The sequence below is a fragment of the Cyprinodon tularosa genome, unplaced genomic scaffold (assembly GCF_016077235.1).
Source record: "Cyprinodon tularosa strain WSP-4 unplaced genomic scaffold, ASM1607723v1 ctg796, whole genome shotgun sequence".
Lineage (NCBI taxonomy): Eukaryota > Metazoa > Chordata > Actinopteri > Cyprinodontiformes > Cyprinodontidae > Cyprinodon > Cyprinodon tularosa.
This window is the reverse complement of record NW_024039558.1, coordinates 462,740-486,860: the sequence shown is the minus strand read 5'-3', so window position 1 is coordinate 486,860 and position 24,121 is coordinate 462,740. Positions and strand designations below refer to the sequence as shown.

Here is a 24,121-nt window from a genome sequence, read left to right as displayed (position 1 = left end):
ATCTTTGCAATAAAATATTCTTTTGTCATTTTCATCTTGTGGACATTAAGATCTAAAGAAAAGCGCCATAATTCAGTGAAAGGGTGAAATCAGAGTAAAAGAATATGCACGCCCAGGAGAAGCAGGGGGTTGTTAATCTTTCTATGAATAGTGAAATGAAATGTGATATTTTCCACCTGTCCAGGTTTCTTCTCTGCTTGTCCTCAACTCCACCCCTTTCACCCACTACCCGAACCCCACCTTCGATCCGCTCGGAACATCTGGGATCCTTGAGGTGAAGCCGGGCTCTCCCATCATCCTGAAGGTGGGACTTTAACAGGAAGTGATGCAATGTGATGCAGGTAGGATGTTTAATACCTGAGCTGGCCTAACAGGTGTGTGTTCTGTACTCCAGGGTAAAAACCTGATCCCTCCAGCTCCCGGAAACAACCGCCTGAACTACACGGTTCTGATTGGAGATTCTCCTTGTCTGCTGACCGTCTCTGAGAACCAGCTGCTGTGTGATTCTCCTGATCTGACAGGAGAACACCGGGTTGTGGTGAGTTCAACTTTGCCCCGGTCCGCATCTGTGAGGAACATATAATTCAGATGATGAGCCAGGATTTATAAACACTGAGCTTTCTCTTTCTTTAATCCAGGATTTAGAAACATTTAGTCTGTCCAGCTTTTAATCAATGATCACTAAACACTGAGTTTCTCAACCTTTAAAACAGGATTTATAAACACAGATTTCTTCAATCTCTAACTCAGGGTTTCCAAACACTGAGCTTCCCTCAACCTTTAATCTGAGATTTATAAACACTGAGCTTTCTCAAGCTTTAACTCAGGATTTACTGAGTTTCCCTCAACATTTAAAACAACATTTATAAACACTGAGCTTCCTTCAACCTTTCATTTGGGATTTATAAACACTGACTTTCCACAATCTTTAATTCAGGATTTAGAAACACCTAGTCTCTCCAGCTTTTTGTCAGCAATTTTAAACACTGTGTTTTCTCAACCTTTAACACTGGATTTATAAACATTGAGTTTATAAAACACAGATTTATTCAATCTATACCTCAGGGTTTCCAAACACTGAGTTTCCCTCAACCTGTAGTCTGGGATTTATAAACACTGAGCTTCCCTCAACATTTAAGACATGATTTATAAACACTGAGCTTCCCTCAACATTTAAGACATGATTTATAAACACTGAGCTTCCCTCAACATTTAAGACATGATTTATAAACACTGAGCTTCCCTCAACATTTAAGACATGATTTATAAACACTGAGCTTCCCTCAACATTTAAGACATGATTTATAAACACTGAGCTTCCCTCAACATTTAAAACAAGATTTATAAACACTGAGCTTCCCTCAACATTTAAAACAAGATTTATAAACACTGAGCTTCCCTCAACATTTAAGACATGATTTATAAACACTGAGCTTCCCTGAACATTTAAGACATGATTTATAAACACTGAGCTTCCCTCAACATTTAAGGCAGGATTTATAAACACTGAGCTTCCCTAAACCTTTAATCTGGGATTTATAGACACTGACTTTCTTCAATCTTTAATTCAGGATTTAGAAACAGTCTCTCCAGCTTTTAATTAACGATTTTAAACACTGGGTTTTCTCAACCTTTAACCCTGGATTTATAAACATGAGTTTATTAATCAGCCGTTGAGTCAGGATTTATAAACACTGAGCTTCCCTCAAACTTTAAACCAGGATTCATAAACACTGATTTTTCTCAATTTTTAACTTTATCTTTATAAATTTTCTCAATTTTTAACTCAGGATTTCAAAACACTGAACTTCCCTCAACCTTTAATCTGGGACTTTCATCACCCTTTCAAGCCAGGATTTAGGCACAGTACAGTTAAAACATGTAAAGAGGGTTCATTTCAATAGAAAAATTTGAATTACTTTGATAATGACATAAAAAAAAGATTAAAGATGAGAGCAAACAACAGTCCTTGGTGTCATGGTAACTGTTCAGCGTGTTTAATAATGATTTATTTATCATAACTCATCGTCTCTCCTTAGACTAATGTTAGTGTTCCTTCAAGCTACTGTTATCTATGAGGATAAGAAAGCAGCGGAACCTAAAGGAGCGCAGCTTAGACTGGGATTATTTCCTTATGACAGACATGATGGAGGCGATCATGGTTTTACAGGGACAGGAATCTCAGGATTCAGTTTGCATAGCATGGAGGAAGAGGAGGAGGAGGAGGAAGCTGTAAAGGTGAAAGTCATTAAGTTTCGCCACAGGGAGTCAAGGGTAATTGCTCTGATATTACACAGGAGCCACAAACACTCACAGATTTATGTCTCCATCTCCTCAGAGGACATAATAAGGCCACAACACAAAGATCTGCATCGGTCCACCAACACAAACCTTCACATAATCATAATAATAATAATAATAATAAGCAATCAGAGAGAATAATCATTTAAAGGCTGCTGGAGGAGATCCGGTGAAAACAGATGCTTCTAGATATGAGAAATCAAGTGAAATCACTGATGATCAAGATCTCCTCACTGACAGCTATTGATACATTATTAACATGATTGATTATTAAACATCAGAGGTCCCCCCCCCCCCCCCCCCATGTTCATCATTAATTCATTGGTTTGTTCAAACGACTTTCAGCTGTTATTGAATCGATATTTACATGCAGGAAAGGCTTTAATGAAACATTAATGCCACCAGGAGCAGAGATGTTAGAAAACACCTGAACAGGAGCTCAGGAGACCCCTCCCACCTTCTACATGAAGTCTCCTCTTTTAGTAAACCACAAAGACTGGGATTTTAACATAAAAAAAGTATATATATTTTAATTTATTAGATTATTATTCACTGTAAACAATGTTTTTTGTTAATAAGTTTTACTTTAGTAGGATTTGTTTCCTTAAATGAATCCTGGTTTAATAGCTACTGGTTCCGGCTGTTGTTCTTTCATTGTTGTTGTTGTTGTTTTTTTTTTTTTTTTTTTATGGGGGGGGGGGTACATATTTAATATTTCCTTTTGCTTATTACTAAAAAAAATCCTCTAAAATTATTTTACATTTACATAATAATTTAACTTTTTAACTTGATCCATATTTTCTGTCATTTTATTCTTTTTTTTAATCATCTTATCTTTAATTGTAGTTTTTTTATCCTTAGTTTAAGACTATTTATCCTTCTTATTATTTATTTTATCCATAGTCTTTGTTGTTTTTATTCTTAGTTTCCTTAGTTTCAGTTCTATTCTCCTTTTTAGTTGTTTTATCCTTTGCATTAATCGCCTGATATTGTGTTTCAGTTATCCTTATTTTGACTAATTTTTTCCTGAGGTTTATGTTTATCCTTAGTTTTTATTATGCAATCTTAATTTTCAGTCATTTTATCTTAATTTTCAGTCATTTTATCTTAATTTTCAGTCGTTTCATCTTAATTTTCAGTCATTTTATCTTAATTTTCAGTCATATTATCTTAATTTTCAGTCGTTTTATCTTAATTTTCAGTCATTTTATCTTAATTTTTAGTCATATTATCTTAATTTTTAGTCATATTATCTTAATTTTCATTCATTTTATCTTAATTTTCAGTCATTTTATCTTAATTTTGAATCATTTTATCTTAATTTTCAGTCGTTTTATCTTAATTTTCAGTCATTTTATCTTAATTTTCAGTCATTTTATCTTAATTTTCAATCATTTTATCTTAATTTTCAGTCATATTATCTTAATTTTCCGTCATTTTATCTTAATTTTCAGTCATTTTATCTTAATTTTCAGTCATTTTATCTTAATTTTCAGTCATTTTATCATAATTTTCAGTCGTTTTATCTTAATTTTCAGTCGTTTTATCTTAATTTTCAGTCGTTTTATCTTAATTTTCAGTCGTTTTATCTTAATTTTCAGTCGTTTTATCTTAATTTTCAGTCGTTTTATCTTAATTTTCAGTCGTTTTATCTTAATTTTCAGTCATTTTATATTAATTTCTAGTCATTTTATCTTAATTTTCAGTCATTTTATCTTAATTTTCAGTCATTTTATCTTTAGTTTAAGTTGTTTTATCTTTATTTTCATCTTAGTTTTAACTGTCGTCGTTGGTTTGAGTTTTTTTCTCCCTCATTTCCATCATTTCCTCCTTCATGCTTTCTGATGTTTCAGAGGATGAAGGTAAATGAATTATTGCTGATGCAGAAGTGGAGCTGAGTCCGTCTGTCTCTCCTTCAGATCCAGGTTGGGGGTCTGGAGTACTATCCCGGTATGCTCCACATTTACTCCGATAATACCCTGACTTTGCCCGCCATCATCGGGATCGGGGCCGGCGGAGGCATCCTGCTCATCGCCATCATCGCCGTACTGATCGCTTATAAGAGGAAAACCAGAGACGCTGACAGGACGCTGAAACGCCTGCAGCTGCAGATGGACAACTTGGAAAGCAGGGTGGCGCTAGAGTGCAAAGAGGGTCCGTGGATCTTTTATTCCTTCCTTTTTCTCCTTCCTTTCTTCACGCTTTGTCTAACTTAGTGTTTCCATCCTGCAGCTTTCGCAGAGCTGCAGACTGACATCCAAGAGCTGACCAATGACATGGACGGAGTAAAGATTCCTTTCCTGGAGTATCGCACCTACACCATGAGAGTCATGTTTCCGGGGATAGAGGAGCACCCTGTCCTCAAAGAGCTGGATGTACGTAGATCACCTGTCAGACTGTCTGTGATGAGCTTTTCCATGAAGAACAGACAGAGGCTACCCTGAAGGCCGGTCACTAACAGCTCTTTATCCCTGCAGTCTCCTGCTAACGTGGAGAAAGCTCTTCGTCTCTTCAGCCAGCTGCTGAACAACAAGATGTTCCTGCTCACCTTCATCCACACCCTGGAAGCTCAGAGGTCGTTCTCCATGAGGGACCGAGGGAACGTAGCCTCGCTGCTGATGGCCGCTCTGCAGGTGAGGATCAGAGGTTCAGCGTCGCTATCATCAGTCGATGGCATAGATCCTATTTATCTCATCTAAGGACTCAACGTTCCTGTCAATAACGCAGAGTCTTAATGGAATATCTATTCGGCAGAATGAGGAGAAGAAGCAGAAATCTTTATGATGATGAAACTAAATTACAGATTACCGAGCATGAAGTCCTGAGGGACACCACTCATAAGTTAGGGCTACTTTCCTAATCCCGCTGCTGGGTTCTTCCTTCTCTGATCCAGAATGGCTAATGTTAGCCCTGGCCACTGCAGACGGGCTAACGTTAGCCCTGGCCTCTGCAGACGGGCTAACGTTAGCCCTAGCCCGCTGCAGACGGCCTAATTAGCTCTTGCCCGCTGCAGACGGGCTAACGTTAGCCCTGGCTTGCTGCAGACGGGCTAATTAGCCCTTGCCCGCTGCAGACAGGCTAACGTTAGCCCTGGCTCGCTGCAGACGGGCTAACGTTAGCCCTGGCCTCTGCAGACGGGCTAATTAGCCGTGGCCCGCTGCAGACGGGCTAACGTTAGCCCTGACCGCTGCAGACGGGCTAACGTTAGCCCTGACCGCTGCAGACAGGCTAACGTTAGCCCTGACCGCTGCAGACGGGCTAACGTTAGCCCTGACCGCTGCAGACGGGCTAACGTTAGCCCTGGCACGCTGCAGACGGGCTAACGTTAGCCCTGGCCCGCTGCAGTCGGGCTAATTAGCCGTGGCCCGCTGCAGACGGGCTAACGTTAGCACTGGCCCGCTGTAGACGGGCTAACGTTAGCCCTGGCCCGCTGCAGACGGGCTAATTAGCCGTGGCCCGCTGTAGACGGGCTAACGTTAGCCCTGGCCCGCTGCAGACGGGCTAATTAGCCGTGGCCCGCTGCAGACGGGCTAACGTTAGCCCTGGCCCGCTGCAGACGGGCTAACGTTAGCCCTGGCCCGCTGCAGACGGGCTAACGTTAGCCCTGACCGCTGCAGACGGGCTAACGTTAGCCCTGACCGCTGCAGACGGGCTAACGTTAGCCCTGACCGCTGCAGACGGGCTAACGTTAGCCCTAGCCCGCTGCAGTCGGGCTAATTAGCCGTGGCCCGCTGCAGACGGGCTAACGTTAGCACTGGCCCGCTGTAGACGGGCTAACGTTAGCCCTGGCCCGCTGCAGACGGGCTAATTAGCCGTGGCCCGCTGTAGACGGGCTAACGTTAGCCCTGGCCCGCTGCAGACGGGCTAATTAGCCGTGGCCCGCTGCAGACGGGCTAACGTTAGCCCTGGCCCGCTGCAGACGGGCTAACGTTAGCCCTGGCCCGCTGCAGACGGGCTAACGTTAGCCCTGACCGCTGCAGACGGGCTAACGTTAGCCCTGACCGCTGCAGACGGGCTAACGTTAGCCCTAGCCCGCTGCAGACGGGCTAATTAGCCCTGGCCCGCTGCAGACGGGCTAACTTTAGCCCTGGCCCGCTGCAGACGGGCTAACTTTAGCCCTGGCCCGCTGCAGACGGACTAACGTTAGCCCTGGCCCGCTGCAGATGGGCTAACGTTAGCCCTGACCGCTGCAGACGGGCTAACGTTAGCCCTGGCCCGCTGCAGACGGGCTAACGTTAGCCCTGGCCCGCTGCAGACGGGCTAACGTTAGCCCTGGCCCGCTGCAGACGGGCTAACGTTAGCCCTGGCCCGCTGCAGACGGGCTAAATAGCCCTGGCCCGCTGCAGACGGGCTAACGTTAGCCCTGGCCCGCTGCAGACGGACTAACGTTAGCCCTGGCCCGCTGCAGACGGACTAACGTTAGCCCTGGCCCGCTGCAGACGGGCTAATTAGCCGTGGCCCGCTGCAGACGGGCTAACGTTAGCCCTGGCCCGCTGCAGACGGGCTAACGTTAGCCCTGGCCCGCTGCAGACGGGCTAACGTTAGCCCTGACCGCTGCAGACGGGCTAACGTTAGCCCTGACCGCTGCAGACGGGCTAACGTTAGCCCTGACCGCTGCAGACGGGCTAACGTTAGCCCTAGCCCGCTGCAGTCGGGCTAATTAGCCGTGGCCCGCTGCAGACGGGCTAACGTTAGCACTGGCCCGCTGTAGACGGGCTAACGTTAGCCCTGGCCCGCTGCAGACGGGCTAATTAGCCGTGGCCCGCTGTAGACGGGCTAACGTTAGCCCTGGCCCGCTGCAGACGGGCTAATTAGCCGTGGCCCGCTGCAGACGGGCTAACGTTAGCCCTGGCCCGCTGCAGACGGGCTAACGTTAGCCCTGGCCCGCTGCAGACGGGCTAACGTTAGCCCTGACCGCTGCAGACGGGCTAACGTTAGCCCTGACCGCTGCAGACGGGCTAACGTTAGCCCTAGCCCGCTGCAGACGGGCTAATTAGCCCTGGCCCGCTGCAGACGGGCTAACTTTAGCCCTGGCCCGCTGCAGACGGGCTAACTTTAGCCCTGGCCCGCTGCAGACGGACTAACGTTAGCCCTGGCCCGCTGCAGACGGGCTAACGTTAGCCCTGACCGCTGCAGACGGGCTAACGTTAGCCCTGGCCCGCTGCAGACGGGCTAACGTTAGCCCTGGCCCGCTGCAGACGGGCTAACGTTAGCCCTGGCCCGCTGCAGACGGGCTAACGTTAGCCCTGGCCCGCTGCAGACGGGCTAAATAGCCCTGGCCCGCTGCAGACGGGCTAACGTTAGCCCTGGCCCGCTGCAGACGGACTAACGTTAGCCCTGGCCCGCTGCAGACGGACTAACGTTAGCCCTGGCCCGCTGCAGATGGGCTAAATAGCCCTGGCCCGCTGCAGACGGGCTAACGTTAGCCCTGGCCCGCTGCAGACGGGCTAACGTTAGCCCTGGCCCGCTGCAGACGGGCTAACGTTAGCCCTGGCCCGCTGCAGACGGACTAACGTTAGCCCTGGCCCGCTGCAGACGGACTAACGTTAGCCCTGGCCCGCTGCAGACGGGCTAACGTTAGCCCTGGCCCGCTACAGACGGGCTAATTAGCCCTGGCCCGCTGCAGACGGGCTAATGTTAGCCCTGGCCCGCTGCAGACGGGCTAATGTTAGCCCTGTCCCGCTGCAGACGGGCTAATGTTAGCCCTGTCCCGCTGCAGACGGGCTAATGTTAGCCCTGGCCGCTGCAGACGGGCTAGTGTTAGCCCTGGCCCGCTGCAGACGGGCTAATGTTAGCCCTGGCCCGCTGCAGACGGGCTAATGTTAGCCTTGGTTGCGGTTCGCCTTAGAGCTCCGCTGGTTGCTGTGGTCCTCTCACCATCAGAACTTTTTTTTCTCATTACTCAATCAGTAAATGGGCAATATAGTAATAATAATATTATGTTCTCACCTCACATGATCTAAAAACGTACTTTAATTGAACAAAGGCAACAGAAAGAGAACTTTTAACTTAATACTCTGAGCTCTGTGAGCGCTAACCTGGAAGCTGCTGCTGCCGCAGTGCATGCTGGGACAGCTGTCAGTCTGGAAAAAGGATGAGTCTGCTCTGATGCATGCTGGGTAACGAGGGAGGGGCGGGGACTTTGTCCGTTGTAGGTCTTCTTGTTCTTGTGAATTAGAGCTGAGGCTGATGATGTTTCACGAGAACGCAGAAGTAGACAGATTGAGAAGCAGCCTCTGTTTCTTCTCAGGGGCGGATGGAGTATGCCACCGTGGTGCTGAAGCAGCTGCTGGCCGATCTGATCGAGAAGAACCTGGAGAACAGGAACCATCCTAAGCTACTGCTGCGGAGGTCCGCCCTCAGGCCTGGGATAATCTGATCCGTCTCATCACGGTGTGTTAATCCATGTCTGACCTTTGACCTGTTCCTGTTTAGAACCGAGTCTGTCGCTGAGAAGATGCTGACCAACTGGTTCACCTTCCTGCTCCATCGGTTCCTGAAGGTACTCCATCCCCTCATTCTTAAACCCACCCTCTGAATCCCAGCTCTCCAGCCGACCAATCCCATCCTCTACCCCCCCAGGAGTGTGCCGGGGAGCCTCTCTTCATGCTGTACTGCGCCATCAAGCAGCAGATGGAGAAAGGTCCGATCGACGCCATCACAGGAGAGGCTCGCTACTCTCTGAGCGAAGACAAACTCATCCGCCAGCAGATCGACTACAAGCAGCTGGTAAAGCTTATAGACGCCACGGGGGGGGTTACCATTAGGCCCCACGTTCCTGGGGGCCCCATAAAACTCTATTTACATGTATGGTTAATACAACTATTCCTTGTTTGTGCACATTAATTATGTTTTTGATAAAAATCCTTTCGTTAAAATTCCATCAGAACACTTATAATATTAAGTGTGTCTCAGCCCCCCCCTTCAGTGTCCACCATATTGGATCAGTCCATTTGCTGCACATGTTCAGAAAGGTCCAAACAGACAGCAGCAAACCATTTGAAAACAAACCATGCAAAGAGCAGTGTTGCCAACTTAGCGCTCTAGTCGCTAAATTAAATGACTTTCCTATGACTGAGCATTAGGGCCAGGCTAAAGGTGTATTTCTTTTTTATAGAACAAAGTCGTAACGTCTGGAAACACAGGAAGGAGCAATCAGCTAAGTGAGCTTAGTGCTTGGAAAAAATCTTTCATTCCTTTAGAGACAGCATGAAAAGTCAGCTGAGTACAAAACATAGAGAGGAAAACAAGAAGAAAAGGGACAAGAAGAGAGGGACACAACCTAGAACAGATAATGGATGTCTATTCTATTAACATTTCTCTATCTGGAGAATGGGGTTGTTTGATGTGTTGTCTTCTCCATTCAGAGGGGCCCCCTGCCTGTCTTTGACTAGGGCCCCAAATTTCCTAAATCTGCCTCTGGGCACCATATCCATCCACCTGCCATTACTAGAAAAATAGTTCCGCTTTATTTTCAGTCTTTATGCTAAGCTAAGCTAGCGGCTGCACTGGGGACCATTTTTGTTCCTCTTTAAGAACAGGATTTTGTATTTGGGTCCAGTGAGGTCTTCTGGGGCTAAGAAGGGTCAGTCTGGGGTTCCTGTTGGTTCTTATGGTAGCATTTATGGATCCTGTTGAAAGCTGAGATAGAAGCAGCTTTAAAAATTATTTTATTTATTTTTTTTTTTTTTCTGCACATTTAATACTTAAAGTTTTAGATGTTGATAATTAGTCACACTTTTCCTTTCAGTTTTAAAGCGCAAAAGAATAATAATAATAATTCATAGATTCCTGGTGATTGGCAGCAAAGATCAGAGGTCATGGATTAGTGGACCACAGTCCAGATCGGGACCCAAACTGATTTAAAATATTCATAAATTAACTTATGTTGTCCGACGACAGTGTCTAATTTCACTTGCGCCTCTTCTCCTGTTAATACGGTAAAGCCCTGGGGAGCGTCCGGCTCCAGGCTGCACGTGATCCAATGAGCCAATGAGCTGTCAGTCTGGGTTGCTGCTGCTGCTACTTTTAGACACAGCAGGCAAACCTGTGGCAAGCCGGGCGATGGGAAAGAAGGAGGAGACCATGAGAAAAAGAGAGCAGAGAAAGTGTGGACTGCTGGAAGAACTGCGGGGAACTGGTGAAAGAAAAGTGAAATGGCGTGCTCAAAGATGACCCTGCACATTTAGAGGATGTTTGGCTCAACCTGCTGCTGTGAAGCAGGATTCTCCACCATGAACAGAATCAACAATAAATCTGGATCCAGGCTCAAAATGAGCTCCTTGATATGTGCTTGAGAATGGCTTAGTCTCCGGTTAAACTCAGGTTTAAAGCCTTGCAGGGCAGCCTAAAGCCCACTGCCAACATTAAGACAGAAAAAAGAAAGAAAATAACAAACCCTCAGTTCAGGGGTTTGAGAAAATATGGGAATCAGGAAATTATCTATAAACCAAACTGAACGATTTTTGTTCTCTACTTCTTTTTATTTTTTTATTATTTAAAAAGTCAAAGTCAATGAGGTGTTTATGCATCCATGTTATAACATGGATGCATAAACACCTCATTTTATTTCAGTGATAAATTCTGTTTAAAGTAACATGATTAAAACGTCTCCAGAGCTTTACTGGTTGATGATTTTCTTTATTGGGACCCCGTTGATTTTTAAATGGTTACCTCTGACATAGAGCTTAGAATCCAGAGGTTGTGAGTTCAAGCCCCACTCCCACAGACTGCCACTCTGGGTCCCTGAGCAAGACCCTTAACCCCACACTGCTCTCAGAGCGCCGCATAATGGCAGCCCTCTGCTCCCCAAGGGGAGGGGTTAAATGCAGAGATAAATTTCTCCAATGTGAGATCAATAAAGTTCAATTATTAACCCAAAAAATAACTTTTCTGATTTCTGTAAAAAACTGTGAGTTTTTTTAGTTTTTTTAGAAACTTATTTAGTAGATTTAATGTTAGCTGAACCAAACTGGACCTTCTTGGCCCGTCAGAACCCACAGTCAGCTGGTTTCTCACTCCGCCCACCAGCCTGTATCTCACTGGGTTCAGTGTCTGCCTCAGACCCCGTTTTCCATAGCAACGGGTACAGTCTGCTGTTTCCCGCAGCGTGAAGGTTCAGTGTTTCTGCGTTAGTGGGGATCCAGTCTGTGAGGAAACGGACAAAAACGGCTGAGGGTTTGGTTTATGGAACCAGAACCAAGGCATCAGCCTGATTCTGACCCAGTTCTGGTCCCACTGGGTTCCTGAGCAGAACCAGGAGCAGAGATGGCCTCCAGATGGTTCTGGGACAGGAGTCTTTGGACATATATTGGTTCTGACATCTTCGTCTCTCCCTCAGACGCTGATGTGCATCCCCCCGGAGGGCGAAGCCGGAACCGAGGTTCCGGTGAAGGTTCTGAACTGTGACACGGTGACTCAGGTGAAAGACAAACTCCTGGACGCCGTCTACAAAGGCATCCCGTTCTCTCAGAGACCGCAGGCCGACGACATGGACCTCGGTACCAGCTCACACGACCTCACCATCAGCGGGTCGCTGGAAGGTTCTGGTTTGGTTCTGAGGAAGCTGTGTGTCTGTGTTCTCAGAGTGGCGACAGGGCCGCCTGACCCGGATCATCCTGCAGGACGAGGACGTGACCACGAAGATCGAGAGCGACTGGAAGAGGCTGAACACGCTGGCTCACTACCAGGTACTGAAGCGGGAACGGGTCAGCCGCACGGAACCAAGACCCGGTCAGGGGGGAGTTCTGAACCAGGAAGTCGGTCCTTTTCTTCCTGGTTGTTTGCTGATTAAAGCCGGAGCCTGGAAGCAGCAGGACTGAGGGGATAATCAGAGAGGAGGATAATTACGGTGATAATAACAGAAAACAGTCGGACGGCGCCGCCTCGCTCCAAATCAGGCCCGGCTCTCCATCAGCTCCTGCAGCGACTCGCTCGCAGGAGATCCAGATTGTTGACAGGATAACAATCGACTGATTGAGGGGACAATTAGTCCGCCGACTGACTGTGTGTCTGTGTGTTGCCAGGTAACAGATGGCTCGCTGGTGGCGCTGGTCCAGAAGCAGGTTTCTGCCTACAACATCGCCAACTCCTTCACCTTCACCAGATCCCTGAGCAGATACGGTGAGCCGCTATGGATGGACCAGAACCGGACCTTCATTTCCTGACTAACTGTGTTGATTTAGAGCCAGTTACTGATGAAGGCAACACACGGTTCATTCACATCACTAAAGAGAACCCCTGTACTCCAGATCTGCTCGGGGCCCCGCCCCTTCTTATGACATACGGCAACTCCACTCTGACGAACTGTTGCATCCGTTTCTTAAGGAACTCTTTTCATATTCAACATATTATTCCCTATATTTGCTATTATTTTACATTTCATTGGCGATCTAAAGTAGCAGAAAGTAGAAAACAATCATTGTCAGTCTGGAAGTAAAGTGCTGCGTTCTGAGACAGACTGAGCTCTGCTATTTAACAAGGTGACACTAAAAATCTCAGCTTATTTTTACTATTTTTATTAAAGTAGTGATAGAATGATTCTATTGGGTATCTTGTTCTGGTCCTTAAGGTCTCTGAATATCTATGAGCCCTAATGCAGCCTGGTTAAAAGCCCTAGAATGAAACGACAGGTTTCTTCCTTTTATGGTATGATCATGAATATTTAGATGAGCTGTGCTCTGATTGGTTGTTTTACAACGAGCGAAGCTGCTGAGCAAAGACGCTTCATAGCAACAAGCACTCACTCACTGAAACATCAGATTGTTGATATGGTAGGGTGACCAGACGTCCTACTAGTGATGCTACCAACTTGGCGCACCGACGCTGCGTGATATTATCGTTGTCTGGGCGACCACAATGTTTTACATCATGTGGCGACATTCAGTGTCAGGTCTAAGCATCTAAAACATCATACATACATACAGGGAAAGAAAGAAGGCACAGAGACAATTAATTTAGTTACTCGCGAGGAGAGTAGGAAGAGACTGCGGAGTTTACAAATCTCCACCCCACTCTGCCGTCTTCAGCTTTCTCCTCGCTATTTATTAAAGTCAGGGGATGTCCCTAATTACACAAGCTGAGGTTTAACTAAAGGGAAACAAAATGATCTTACTTTAAACCTCAGCACAGATGCTAAAACTAAGCATGTGGTTGTTTTACAATTGGATGACCTTTATCTGGAACGATCTTTAGCAAGAGTTAATAAACGATGAATCACACATTATACATCATAATAGTTCATTAGTACACAACCCATGAAACACAAACGGAGTATGAATAAAATATTTCTAACATTCAGCCAACCATGTAGCGTAATGTCACTGGCATGAAGCAGGACCCGAGTAGATCTGGTACCTATAGCGCATCCATAGCATCAAACTTTTAACTTCTTTCACTGAACCCACTGTTAACACTGTGGGTGGCGTTTTGCAAGGACTTTTATTTTTAGATTCTGTCTCACTACAGCTTCTAACCTTTTTTTTTTTTATTTGCTTCTTGCCTTTAGTAAATCAAGGCTAAAACGGTAGTTTTCGGGCCAATGTTGTGCTAGTTCATATTTAAAATGAACTAGCTCATGTTTATAGTTCACTTTAAAAAAAAAACAACTAAGTTTACAAACCTGTAAAAATTAAGAACAATCCACAGGACTTTGTTTCCAAGTTTGAAGGCGTTTCTCTTCCAAATAGGAAGCTTTTTCAGTTCAAAATGTCAGAAATAGTGTTGATTTCCAGGCTAACTGAAATTAAAGCTGAGATTTAACTCTGTTTCTGAAGGTTCATGTCCTCCATAACTGTTTTTGTTCTCATGCGTTTCTGTTTGGATCATCAGAGTCTTTACTGCGGACGTCCAGCAGTCCAGACAGCCTGAGGTCCAGAGCTCCAATGATCACCCCGGACCAGGAGACAGGTACTGCTGTTTGTTTTTTAGGGAGGTTTCCAGGTCCTCTGGTAGACTCTGTGTTCCTCTGATGAAGGTCCATCATGTGTTACAGGGACTAAACTGTGGCACCTGGTCAAGAACCATGAGCACAGCGACCAGAGGGAGGGAGACCGGGGAAGCAAGATGGTCTCTGAGATCTACCTGACCAGACTGTTGGCCACCAAGGTAAAAAAAAAACCTTGCTGACACGGCAGCGCCTAACATGAGGTCACAGGGTTTATATTAGATGCTCTAAGAGAAAAGCCTCTATGGCCACAGTTATTGATCATGTCTAAGCACAGACTCGTTCAGTCGTTTCCCACCAGGAAGAGGTTCAGACAGAAACCACGGCTCATAATCCGATAAATTAAATAAAGCAGCGGTCTGGAGATCTCTATTTAGAGTGTTGCCTCTCATCTTTCTCCCTATAGCTCTCTAAGTTGTTCACCTAACATCTACTTTTCTTATTTTTCTTGATTTAGTTTAAGATTTCTTCCATTATTTAAAGGAAACCTTTAGTTTTCAGAAATTCACCTCCTGACAGAAAATGGCTATTTACATAAAAACCTAGGATAAAAGAATCACTTTTAAAGGGATAGTTCGGTATTTTTGACATGAATCTGTATGGCATCCCCATCACCAGTGGCATGCAATCACACTGACTTACCCCTGGCAGCGTCCTGTGAGCAGAGTTATCGTCCAGTTTTGGTCAAGCCGAAAGTAGTCCGGCAGGTTTTTAGGACCAGCGAAATAAAACTTTTCTCTTGCCAAAACATTATGTGTTCAAAAGAGTGATATTTTTGCATCCCAAAACGTTGTAGTGGAAAAAGTCACACGTCGTTATCACTTGGTCCTATTTTCTCTCTGTTCGTATCAGTGCGCGCCGTCATTCAGACAGCGAGCTCAACAACAGCCAGATGCATGTCTCCCTCCGCCTAGCTCCTAGCTGGGCGGACCGAGATTGCATGTGTGATTGCATGCCACTGGTGATGGGGATGCCATACAGATTCATGTCAAAAATACCGAACTATCCCTTTAAGTTTCAGAAAGCTTTAATTTTTTAAACCCTTGTCGCCTATTGTTGCAAATATTCAACAAACCGTATTTGTTCCTCTAACAGCCAATATAATGTGTGCATTCCCTCAGTTAATGCACTTAAAGGAGAAGTTCACTTTTTAACACTTTTAGCCCATTTTCTGTAGTGTCCAGGATGAAATCGAATGATCGACACCAAAATTTTGAGAATTGCTCCTGTCTCTGCTTTTTGGCTCATTTAGAATCCCCCCCTGGCTGCTTTAGAATGGCTTCCATAGTGCATGTCCGATAATGTCCTTAAAACAACCTTAAACGTTCTTTTTTAAAATATGCTACTCACCGGGTCGTCAGTGCTGTTCAATGACGTTCCAAAAAAAGTTTCGTAAAGAAAAAACGTTCCTGTAGTGTTTTATTTAGCATTTTGTAAATCCCATTGAGTTCTGTTGGAATAGTCAATATTCCCCCCTGCCACCGGAAACGGAAATGGGGCCTGTTTACACAGTTGTAGTCTTTTCGCTTCACTCTGTGTACTCCGACGTCGAGGTGCTAACGTCTCTGTTAAACACTTTAAAAAACTCTGAAAATGGAATACGAAAGGTGGATTCTTGATTCTTGACGTCGGAGTACACAGAGTGAATCGAAAAGACTACAACTGTGTAAACAGGCCCCATTTCCGTTTCCGGTGGCAGGGGAATATTGACAGAACTCAATGGGATTTACAAAATGCTAAATAAAACACTACAGGAACGTTTTTTCTTTACGAAACTTTTTTTGGAACGTCATTGAACAGCGCTGACGACCCGGTGAGTAGCATATTTTAAAAAAAGAACGTTTAAGGTTGTTTTAAGGACATTATCGGACATGCACTATGGAAGCCATTCTGAAGCAGCCAGGGGGTGATTCTAAATGAGCCAAAAAGCAGAGACAGGACCAATTGTCAAAATTTTGGTGTCGATCATTCGATTTCATCCTGGACACTACAGAAAATGGGCTTAAAGTGTTAAAAAGTGAACTTCTCCTTTAATGCTCATTCAGTGCGGAGATAGGAACCTTTGGAAAACAAGTGTTTCTGGTAGGACCGGTCCCTGATGTTCCCTGATGGTATTGTTTACTAGTTTATCTTTGGCCATTTCTCAATTCACAAGAACGCGAGTACGGACTCGTGTTCTCACCAAGTAATTTCTTGAGAAGAACAAAAAGATGTCTGAACTCTGGGAGAACAGGAACATGCAGCATTAATCTGGGTCAACTGGAACAGACGCGTACTGATGACATCATCACATGCTCAGCTCCTCTGGAGCTGCATTTCACCTCCTGTTATTAATAGGCTCTAAATAATAATAAATTCTTACTTTTTAATTTAGTGGGGGAATAATGATTAACACAGTAACAATAAGATAAACACAAATCTAATTAACATTTTGCCAAATAAAACAAAAAAACCTCCATCAGAGCCAGCGGCACCTCATACACGGCTGTGCAGAGAGAGGATCGCTGCAGACATGCTAACGTTAGCCCCGGCTGCTACAGATGGGCTAACATTAGCACTGGCCGCTGCAGACGGGATAACGTTAGCCTTGGATGCTACAGACGGGCTAACGTTAGCACTGGCCGCTACAGTCGGGCTAACGTTAGCCCATCTGCAGCAGTCAGGGCCGCTGCAGATGGGCTAACGTTAGCCCTAGCCACTGCAGATGGGCTAACGTTAGCCCTGGCCACTGCAGATGGGCTAACGTTAGCCCTGGCCGCTGCAGACGAGCTAACGTTAGCCCCGGCTGCTGCAGATGGGCTAACGTTAGCCCTGGCCGCTGCAGACAAGCTAACGTTAGCCCCGGCTGCTGCAGATGGGCTAACGTTAGCACTGGCTACTGCAGATGGGCTAACGTTAGCACTGGCCGCTACGCAGATGGGCTAACGTTAGCCCTGGCCGCCACGCAGACAGGCTAACGTTAGCCCTGGCCGCCACGCAGACGGGCTAACGTTAGCCCTGGCCGCTACAGACGGGCTGACGTTAGCCCTGGCCGCCACGCAGACGGGCTAACGTTAGCCCCGGCCGCTGCAGACGGGCTGACGTTAGCCCTGGCCGCTGTTACCCTTGGAGGTCCGCTGGGTGCTGCAGTCCTCTCAACATCTGAACTTTTTTTTACTCACTAAATCAGTAAATGGGCAATATAGTGACGCTTAAAGTAAAATCTTCTCGCCTCGAATGATCTTAAAACGTACTTTTCCTCAGTCTTGTGTTGTTGTGAATTGGAACAGTACTAGGGCTGCGGCTGATGACGTTTCACGAGCACTTAAGAAAGCACAAGTACACAGATTAAGAAATGGTCCACCAGTTTCCACCAGTTTACTATATTTGAAAAAAATTTTCAGTAATAGTTTAAATTGTTGCCAAGTAATAATCTTTACCATCTGGGGAAAAGGCTGTTTAACCCGGGAACAATCAGCTTTTAGTGTTAGTGGGAACAGCTCACTGACACTTTTCTACCCGGATCAAACGACTCGCATCAAAATCTACTCGGCTCGGATCTGCATGCTGTGGAAACACCAGAGGCAGATTTATCCGCTAAATTACGTGACACCATTAAACGCAACGGACGGATTGTCAACACACCGTGCCAGTCGCTTCTGATCTAACAAGCAGAAAAACCTGTTTACATGTTGCTCTCCCATTGTTTACTTCCCTGATTTCTGTCGCAGTGGTGACATCATCAACCCTAACCCAGTGTGATGGTGTCACCAGACAAGAAGCTGGGGGGGAACAGAGGCTATAAAGCTCCCAGCGAGGGGTTAGACCAGCTTTTTATGCCGAAGGGAAGGGAACCAAATGGCGATAGTTAGCGGGTCGACCCATGTTTGAAAAACACACGCTAACGCGCTATTTTCATTCGGACACAAGCTGTAGATGGTTACTTCAAGTAAGTTTACATTCACACTCAATGGTTGAATCAGTTTTAACTCTTGTTTGTTCAGGTTGTCTGTCTTATTTTTGACTTTCCTTGTTTTCGTTTCGATGTTTTAAACTGTTGCCTGTATTGTTGTCCTTTCACCACCAGGGGACGCTGCAGAAGTTCGTGGATGACCTTTTTGAGACGGTGTTCAGCACAGCCCATCGCGGCTCTGCTCTCCCACTGGCCATTAAATACATGTTTGACTTCCTGGACGAGCAGGCCGACAAGCGGGCCATCACCGACCCAGACGTCCGGCACACCTGGAAAAGCAACTGGTTAGTTCCCGGAAACTCTCCCCCGTTTGGTTTGTTTGGAGCCGTCAAAGTAAATCCTCTGTGCGGTCTGCAGCCTTCCTCTCAGGTTCTGGGTGAACGTCATTAAGAATCCTCAGTTCGTGTTCGACATCCATAAGAGCAGCATCACGGACGCCTGCCTGTCGGTGGTGGCACAGACCTTCATGGACTCCTGCTCCACTTCTGAACATCGACTCGGCAAAGACTCGCCGTCCAACAAGCTGCTCTACGCTAAAGACATCCCCAACTACAAGAGCTGGGTGGAGAGGTAGAGAAGCAGTTAGCTAATCCAGGATTTTATCTAATCTTTAGTTCATCATTGTTTTATGAATAGTTAGAAAATGGGATCTGAGATCAGAAACGATCAGATCTTTCTATCAGACGACTGTGACGTCAGAGGAGCTACAGCACATGGAGATTTATGGAAATATGTCACCAATCCGAAGACGAACAAAACAAAACTTTACTCCTTATTTAAGATTAAATATTTATCTTGCAAATCTAAAAAAATGCATGACTATATTTTGAAATATTATAATTTTATAGTTTAGTTTTTTTTTTTATGTCTTAATCAAGGTCATTGGGTGAGTGGAGTGGCGCCCCCTATTGGCCGCCACTGTTATCGTCTGCATTGAGCTTTACTTTGAAACGTGCTTTCAGCAGGTTTTTTTCAACTTTTTGATAAATAACTTCAGACTTTTGGACTAATAATGTAAAACAGCTCCTACGCCGCCATTTGTTGGGTTCTTTAAGATTATATTGTGCAATGTTGTTTATTCTGAGAGTCCGATTAGACCCGCTGTAGGTACCAGATCTGCTCGGGGCCCCGCCCTTTCTTATGACATCATCATAGGCGGAAGCATAACTTGCAAAAAAATAATTTTCAAATGTATTTAACATTCTCCTAGCATCCTAGCATAAGGAACTTTCTCACACTTTAACATTTGGTTATTCCCAGTGGCGGTTCTAGACCAAATGTACCAGGGGGCTAGGAGGGGGCCAGCATTTATTCACGGGGGCCCAGAAAAGCATGAAATGAAGAGACATTTTTTTTTATTCAATTAGGTCTAATTAAAATTCTATGTCTTATTAGGTCAATATATATTCATAATTTAGGAATTTTACATATTTTTGACTTAATATAAGTAAAAATTACGTTTTCTGTAAAATCTTAATTAGAACTCAAGAAAAACTGATCAATTCAGCTGCAAAAATTAGTTTTTTTTTTTTTTGTTTTGGGGGAAAAAATCATTTAGCAGATGAAAACTTGGATTCTATTTCAATGCCGCTGAAGCTATCGCCTTGTTGTTTTTAAATAATTAGTAAAACAGAATTTGTAAAATAAAAATAATTTTTAGAGAAAAGAAATAGATCCAAAAGACCCTATCTGTTCCAGCGCAGATCCAGTATTATGTCTTCGGTACAGGGGCCATAACAGGGGCCAAGACATGAGCTACAGGGGCACAGGCCCCTGTTGGCCCCTGTCTAGAACCGCCCATGATTATTCCTAAAAAAACACATCAATTCATCAAGGACATAAATTTTAGCCAGATAAACAGTCAGAACAGGTCTCCCATTCACGGCTTAAAGGAGGCTGTGTGAACTCATTCTAATCACCATTGTCTAGAGTAGGGAGGCATCTGCTTTTATGCCCCCCTACCTTAAACATTACAGCTTAGAGGCTGGTAAAAGATCTCTCTGAACTCACTGCTATTCAGGCAGACACACTCAAAGCATTTTATAGGCCAAAGAAAAATATACTTCCACAAATTCCACTCGGACAAACTGTATCACACCTGTTTCTGTAAAACTTCATCGGTCATTAGACATTGCTAACGCTACAGATGCTCCCGACTCGTTACACGGAAGCTGCGAGATGTTATTATCGTTGTCTTGGCAACCGCAATGTTTTACGTCGTGGCAAAATTTAGCCAATCATGTAGCGTAAAGTCACTAGCAGGAAGCAGGATCTTGTTCCTACAGCGGCTTTTTATAGACGACAAGCTTTCAAACACCAGAGGTTTTGGTTATTCAGCTGCAGAACCGATCGGCTAATAAGAATCTAAAAATACTGCTAATATTAAACAGGTCCAGATTTAAATGTATAGAAGTTGGTGACAGATGGATCATAAGGTGCGAACCACAGGTTGTTTCGTTTTGTTTTTTCCCCAAACCATCGGTCTGACGTGTGTCTCTGCCTCCTGAAGGTACTACAGGGACATCTCGAAGATGCCCAGCATCAGCGATCAGGACATGGACGCCTACCTGGTGGAGCAGTCCCGTCTCCATGGCAACGAGTTCAACACCCTGAGCGCGCTCAATGAGCTCTACTTCTACATCAACAAATACAAGGAAGAGGTGAGGCTGCTTGGTTTAAACTTGGAGTAGCTTCAGTCAGCGCCATGCGGTCCATCGTTAGCTAACCTCCGGTTTAGTGCTTGATTAATGTCTACAAAGAAACATTTAAAATTCCTCAGGCTGTTTGGTTCTATAAAGGACATCTTAGTTGAAGAATGGGGCACAGGATGGGGAACTATTCAGAAGAGCATCACAAATATAAATAACAGACTGGGTTAAACAGAGGCTTCAAACCTTTTCTTATATTCATGCCATTTAGACCAACGCTGTATAGAAACAAGTCCTCTGAGCCGTAGAAAGTACATTTTGAAGAGGTATCTTTGATTTTTTTTGGGAATAACTCCTTGGTTAGCAGACCCAACAGATAGATCTTTGGTTCCATGGAGTCCTGAAATGGTGCCGGTCCAACTTACATCAGAAAACAGCTACTGAGGAAATATTCAAGGTCGAATTTAACAAGTCAAAAATCTGCTTCGAAAAGTGAGGGAACCCAGAAACAGGACATGTTGGTTCCCGTTTCTGGAGGCAGTACTTTAAGTTACAGCTCCATTGACAGCAGGTCTTAACACATTCATAGAGCTGATTAAACAAAAAAAGAGACATTTAACAAACCAAAATGGCTGCACCAGGTTCCTGGAACTACGACCCTCAGGTGAAGTACGGGAAACAAGAAAAAAAGGGGCCAAGTATAAAGCCTTGAGGTACTCCTCATGAGAGAGGGTCTGCAACTTAAACATAAAAATGTGCCCCATTTCAGTAGGACTTCAACCAATCCAGAGCAGCCATCTGAACCCAGGTCTCTGGACAGGAAAGAAGGATCTGAACGTGGACGGATTCAAGCCTTTTGAATTTAGCATAAAGTCCAGCATCAAACTGGACTTCAGATCTTTGCACCAGTGTGGGTTCTGGAGCCCTACAGCTTCTCTGAAACATTTGGAGATACAGTCAAGGTGTAACTTCAGGTGATGAACTATAATAACAGATAAAACTTAAATTGTTAATCTAAATGGTGCTTTGATCTGAGGTTAGATCGGTTTGGTTCTGTATTAAAGGTAAAGATCACCCCCACTGCCCCTAGTGCTTCCAGTGCTCCCAGTTATGCTCTTTATGTTTGGACCAGCTGGGTCCATAAAAACATCAGCCTCTTGGTCTTTGCATCCTCTCAGGACCCAAATGTGACTTTTATGACCTTCTTTGAGCTTTTATTGCTGGTTTCTGGGGCACTTAGTGGAATTGGCCTGTTTTCGACCTCTAACCTTTGGTTCTTCTGGGTCACAGAGTTACTCTTTATTGTCCTCAGAAGAAAACAGCCCTCCTCATGCTGCTGGACTGATCCAACAGACTGGTTTTATTCTCTTTAGCGAGACGATGATGGATGGATGGATGGATGTTGGATGGATGATGGTTGGATGGATGGATGGATGAATGGATGTTGGATGGATGATGGTTGGATGGATGTTGGATGGATGTTGGATGGATGATGGTTGGATGGATGGATGGATGAATGGATGTTGGATGGATGATGGTTGGATGATGGTTGGATGGATGATGGATGGATGTTGGTTGGATGTTGGTTGGATGGATGTTCGATGGATGTTGGTTGGATGAATGTCGGATGATGGATGGATGTTGGTTGCATATTGGATGGTTTTTGGTTGGATGATGGATGGATTAATGTTGGATGATGGATGGATGAATGTTGGATGGATGATGGTTAGATGGATGTTTTTTGGATGGATGTTGGATGATGGATGGATGTTGGTTTGGATGATGGTTGGATGGATGTTGGATGGATGTTGGTTGGATGGATGTCGGATGTTGGTTGGATGTTGGATGGTTGTTGGTTGGATGTTGGATGGTTGTTGGTTGGATGGATGTCGGATGTTGGTTGGATGTTGGATGGTTGTTGGTTGGATGTTTGATGATGGATGGATGAATGTTGGATGATGGATGAATGAATGTTGGATGGATGTTGGATGATGGATGGATGAATGTTGGATGGATGTTGGATGATGGATGGATGAATGTTGGATGGATGTGGGTTAGATGGATGTTTTTTGGATGGATGTTGGATGATGGATTGATGTTGGTTTGGATGATGGTTGGATGGATGTTGCATGGATGTTGGTTGGATGGATGATGGATGGATGTTGGATGGATGTTGGTTGGATGGATGTCGGATGATGGATGGATGTTGATTGGATGTTGGATGGATGATGGTTAGATGGATGATAGTTGGATGACGGTTGGATGGATGATGGATGGATGTTGGATGGATGATAGTTGGATCGATGTTGGATGGATGATAGTTGGATCGATGTTGGTTGGATGATGGTTGGATCGATGTTGGTTGGATGGATGTTGGATGATGGTTGGATGTTAGTTGGATGTTAGTTGGATGGATGTTGGATGATGGTTGGATGGTGGTTAGATGGATGGATGATGGATGGATGATGGTTGGATGAATGTTGGATGGATGTTGGATGGATGATGGATGGATGGATGATGGTTGGATGGATGTTGGATGGATGGATGGATGTTGGTTGGATGGATGTTGGATGGATGGATGGATGTTGGATGATGGTTAGATGGATGGATGTTGGATGGATGATGGTTGGATGGATGTTGGATGATGGTTGGATGGATGGATGGATGTTGGATGATGGTTGGATGGATGTTGGATGATGGTTGGATGGATGATGGTTGGATGGATGGATGTTGGATGATGGTTGGATGATGGTTAGATGGATGGATGTTGGATGGATGATGGTTGGATGGATGTTGGATGGATGGATGGATGTTGGATGATGGTTGGATGGATGGATGTTGGATGATGGTTGGATGGATGGATGGATGGATGGATGTTGGATGATGGTTAGATGGATGGATGTTGGATGGATGATGATTGGATGGATGTTGGATGGATGGATGGATGTTGGATGATGGTTGGATGGATGGATGGATGTTGGATGATGGTTAGATGGATGGATGTTGGATGGATGTTGGATGATGGTTGGATGGATGGATGGATGTTGGAGAATGGTTAGATGGATGGATGTTGGATGATGGTTAGATGGATGGATGTTGGATGATGGTTAGATGGATGGATGTTGGATGGATGTTGGATGATGGTTGGATGGATGGATGGATGTTGGAGAATGGTTAGATGGATGGATGTTGGATGATGGTTAGATGGATGGATGTTGGATGATGGTTAGATGGATGGATGTTGGATGATGGTTAGATGGATGGATGTTGGATGGT

At 45.0% G+C, this 24,121-nt stretch overlaps 1 protein-coding gene across 1 annotated transcript in view; it reads left to right on the top strand.

Annotated features, from left to right (window-relative positions):
- The window catches only part of plxna3 (plexin A3), a 126,894-nt gene that overhangs the window by 101,579 nt on the left and 1,194 nt on the right, over positions 1–24,121 (top strand). The window contains exons 22-37 of the mRNA XM_038271217.1: positions 185–304; positions 395–538; positions 4,221–4,455; positions 4,534–4,676; positions 4,779–4,934; positions 8,552–8,652; positions 8,737–8,803; positions 8,884–9,030; positions 11,642–11,801; positions 11,887–11,990; positions 12,327–12,423; positions 14,131–14,208; positions 14,294–14,406; positions 18,312–18,481; positions 18,555–18,767; positions 20,707–20,857. Of these exons, the coding sequence (XP_038127145.1) occupies positions 185–304; positions 395–538; positions 4,221–4,455; positions 4,534–4,676; positions 4,779–4,934; positions 8,552–8,652; positions 8,737–8,803; positions 8,884–9,030; positions 11,642–11,801; positions 11,887–11,990; positions 12,327–12,423; positions 14,131–14,208; positions 14,294–14,406; positions 18,312–18,481; positions 18,555–18,767; positions 20,707–20,857 (2,199 nt within the window). The remainder of the gene's footprint in view (positions 1–184; positions 305–394; positions 539–4,220; positions 4,456–4,533; positions 4,677–4,778; positions 4,935–8,551; positions 8,653–8,736; positions 8,804–8,883; positions 9,031–11,641; positions 11,802–11,886; positions 11,991–12,326; positions 12,424–14,130; positions 14,209–14,293; positions 14,407–18,311; positions 18,482–18,554; positions 18,768–20,706; positions 20,858–24,121) is intronic.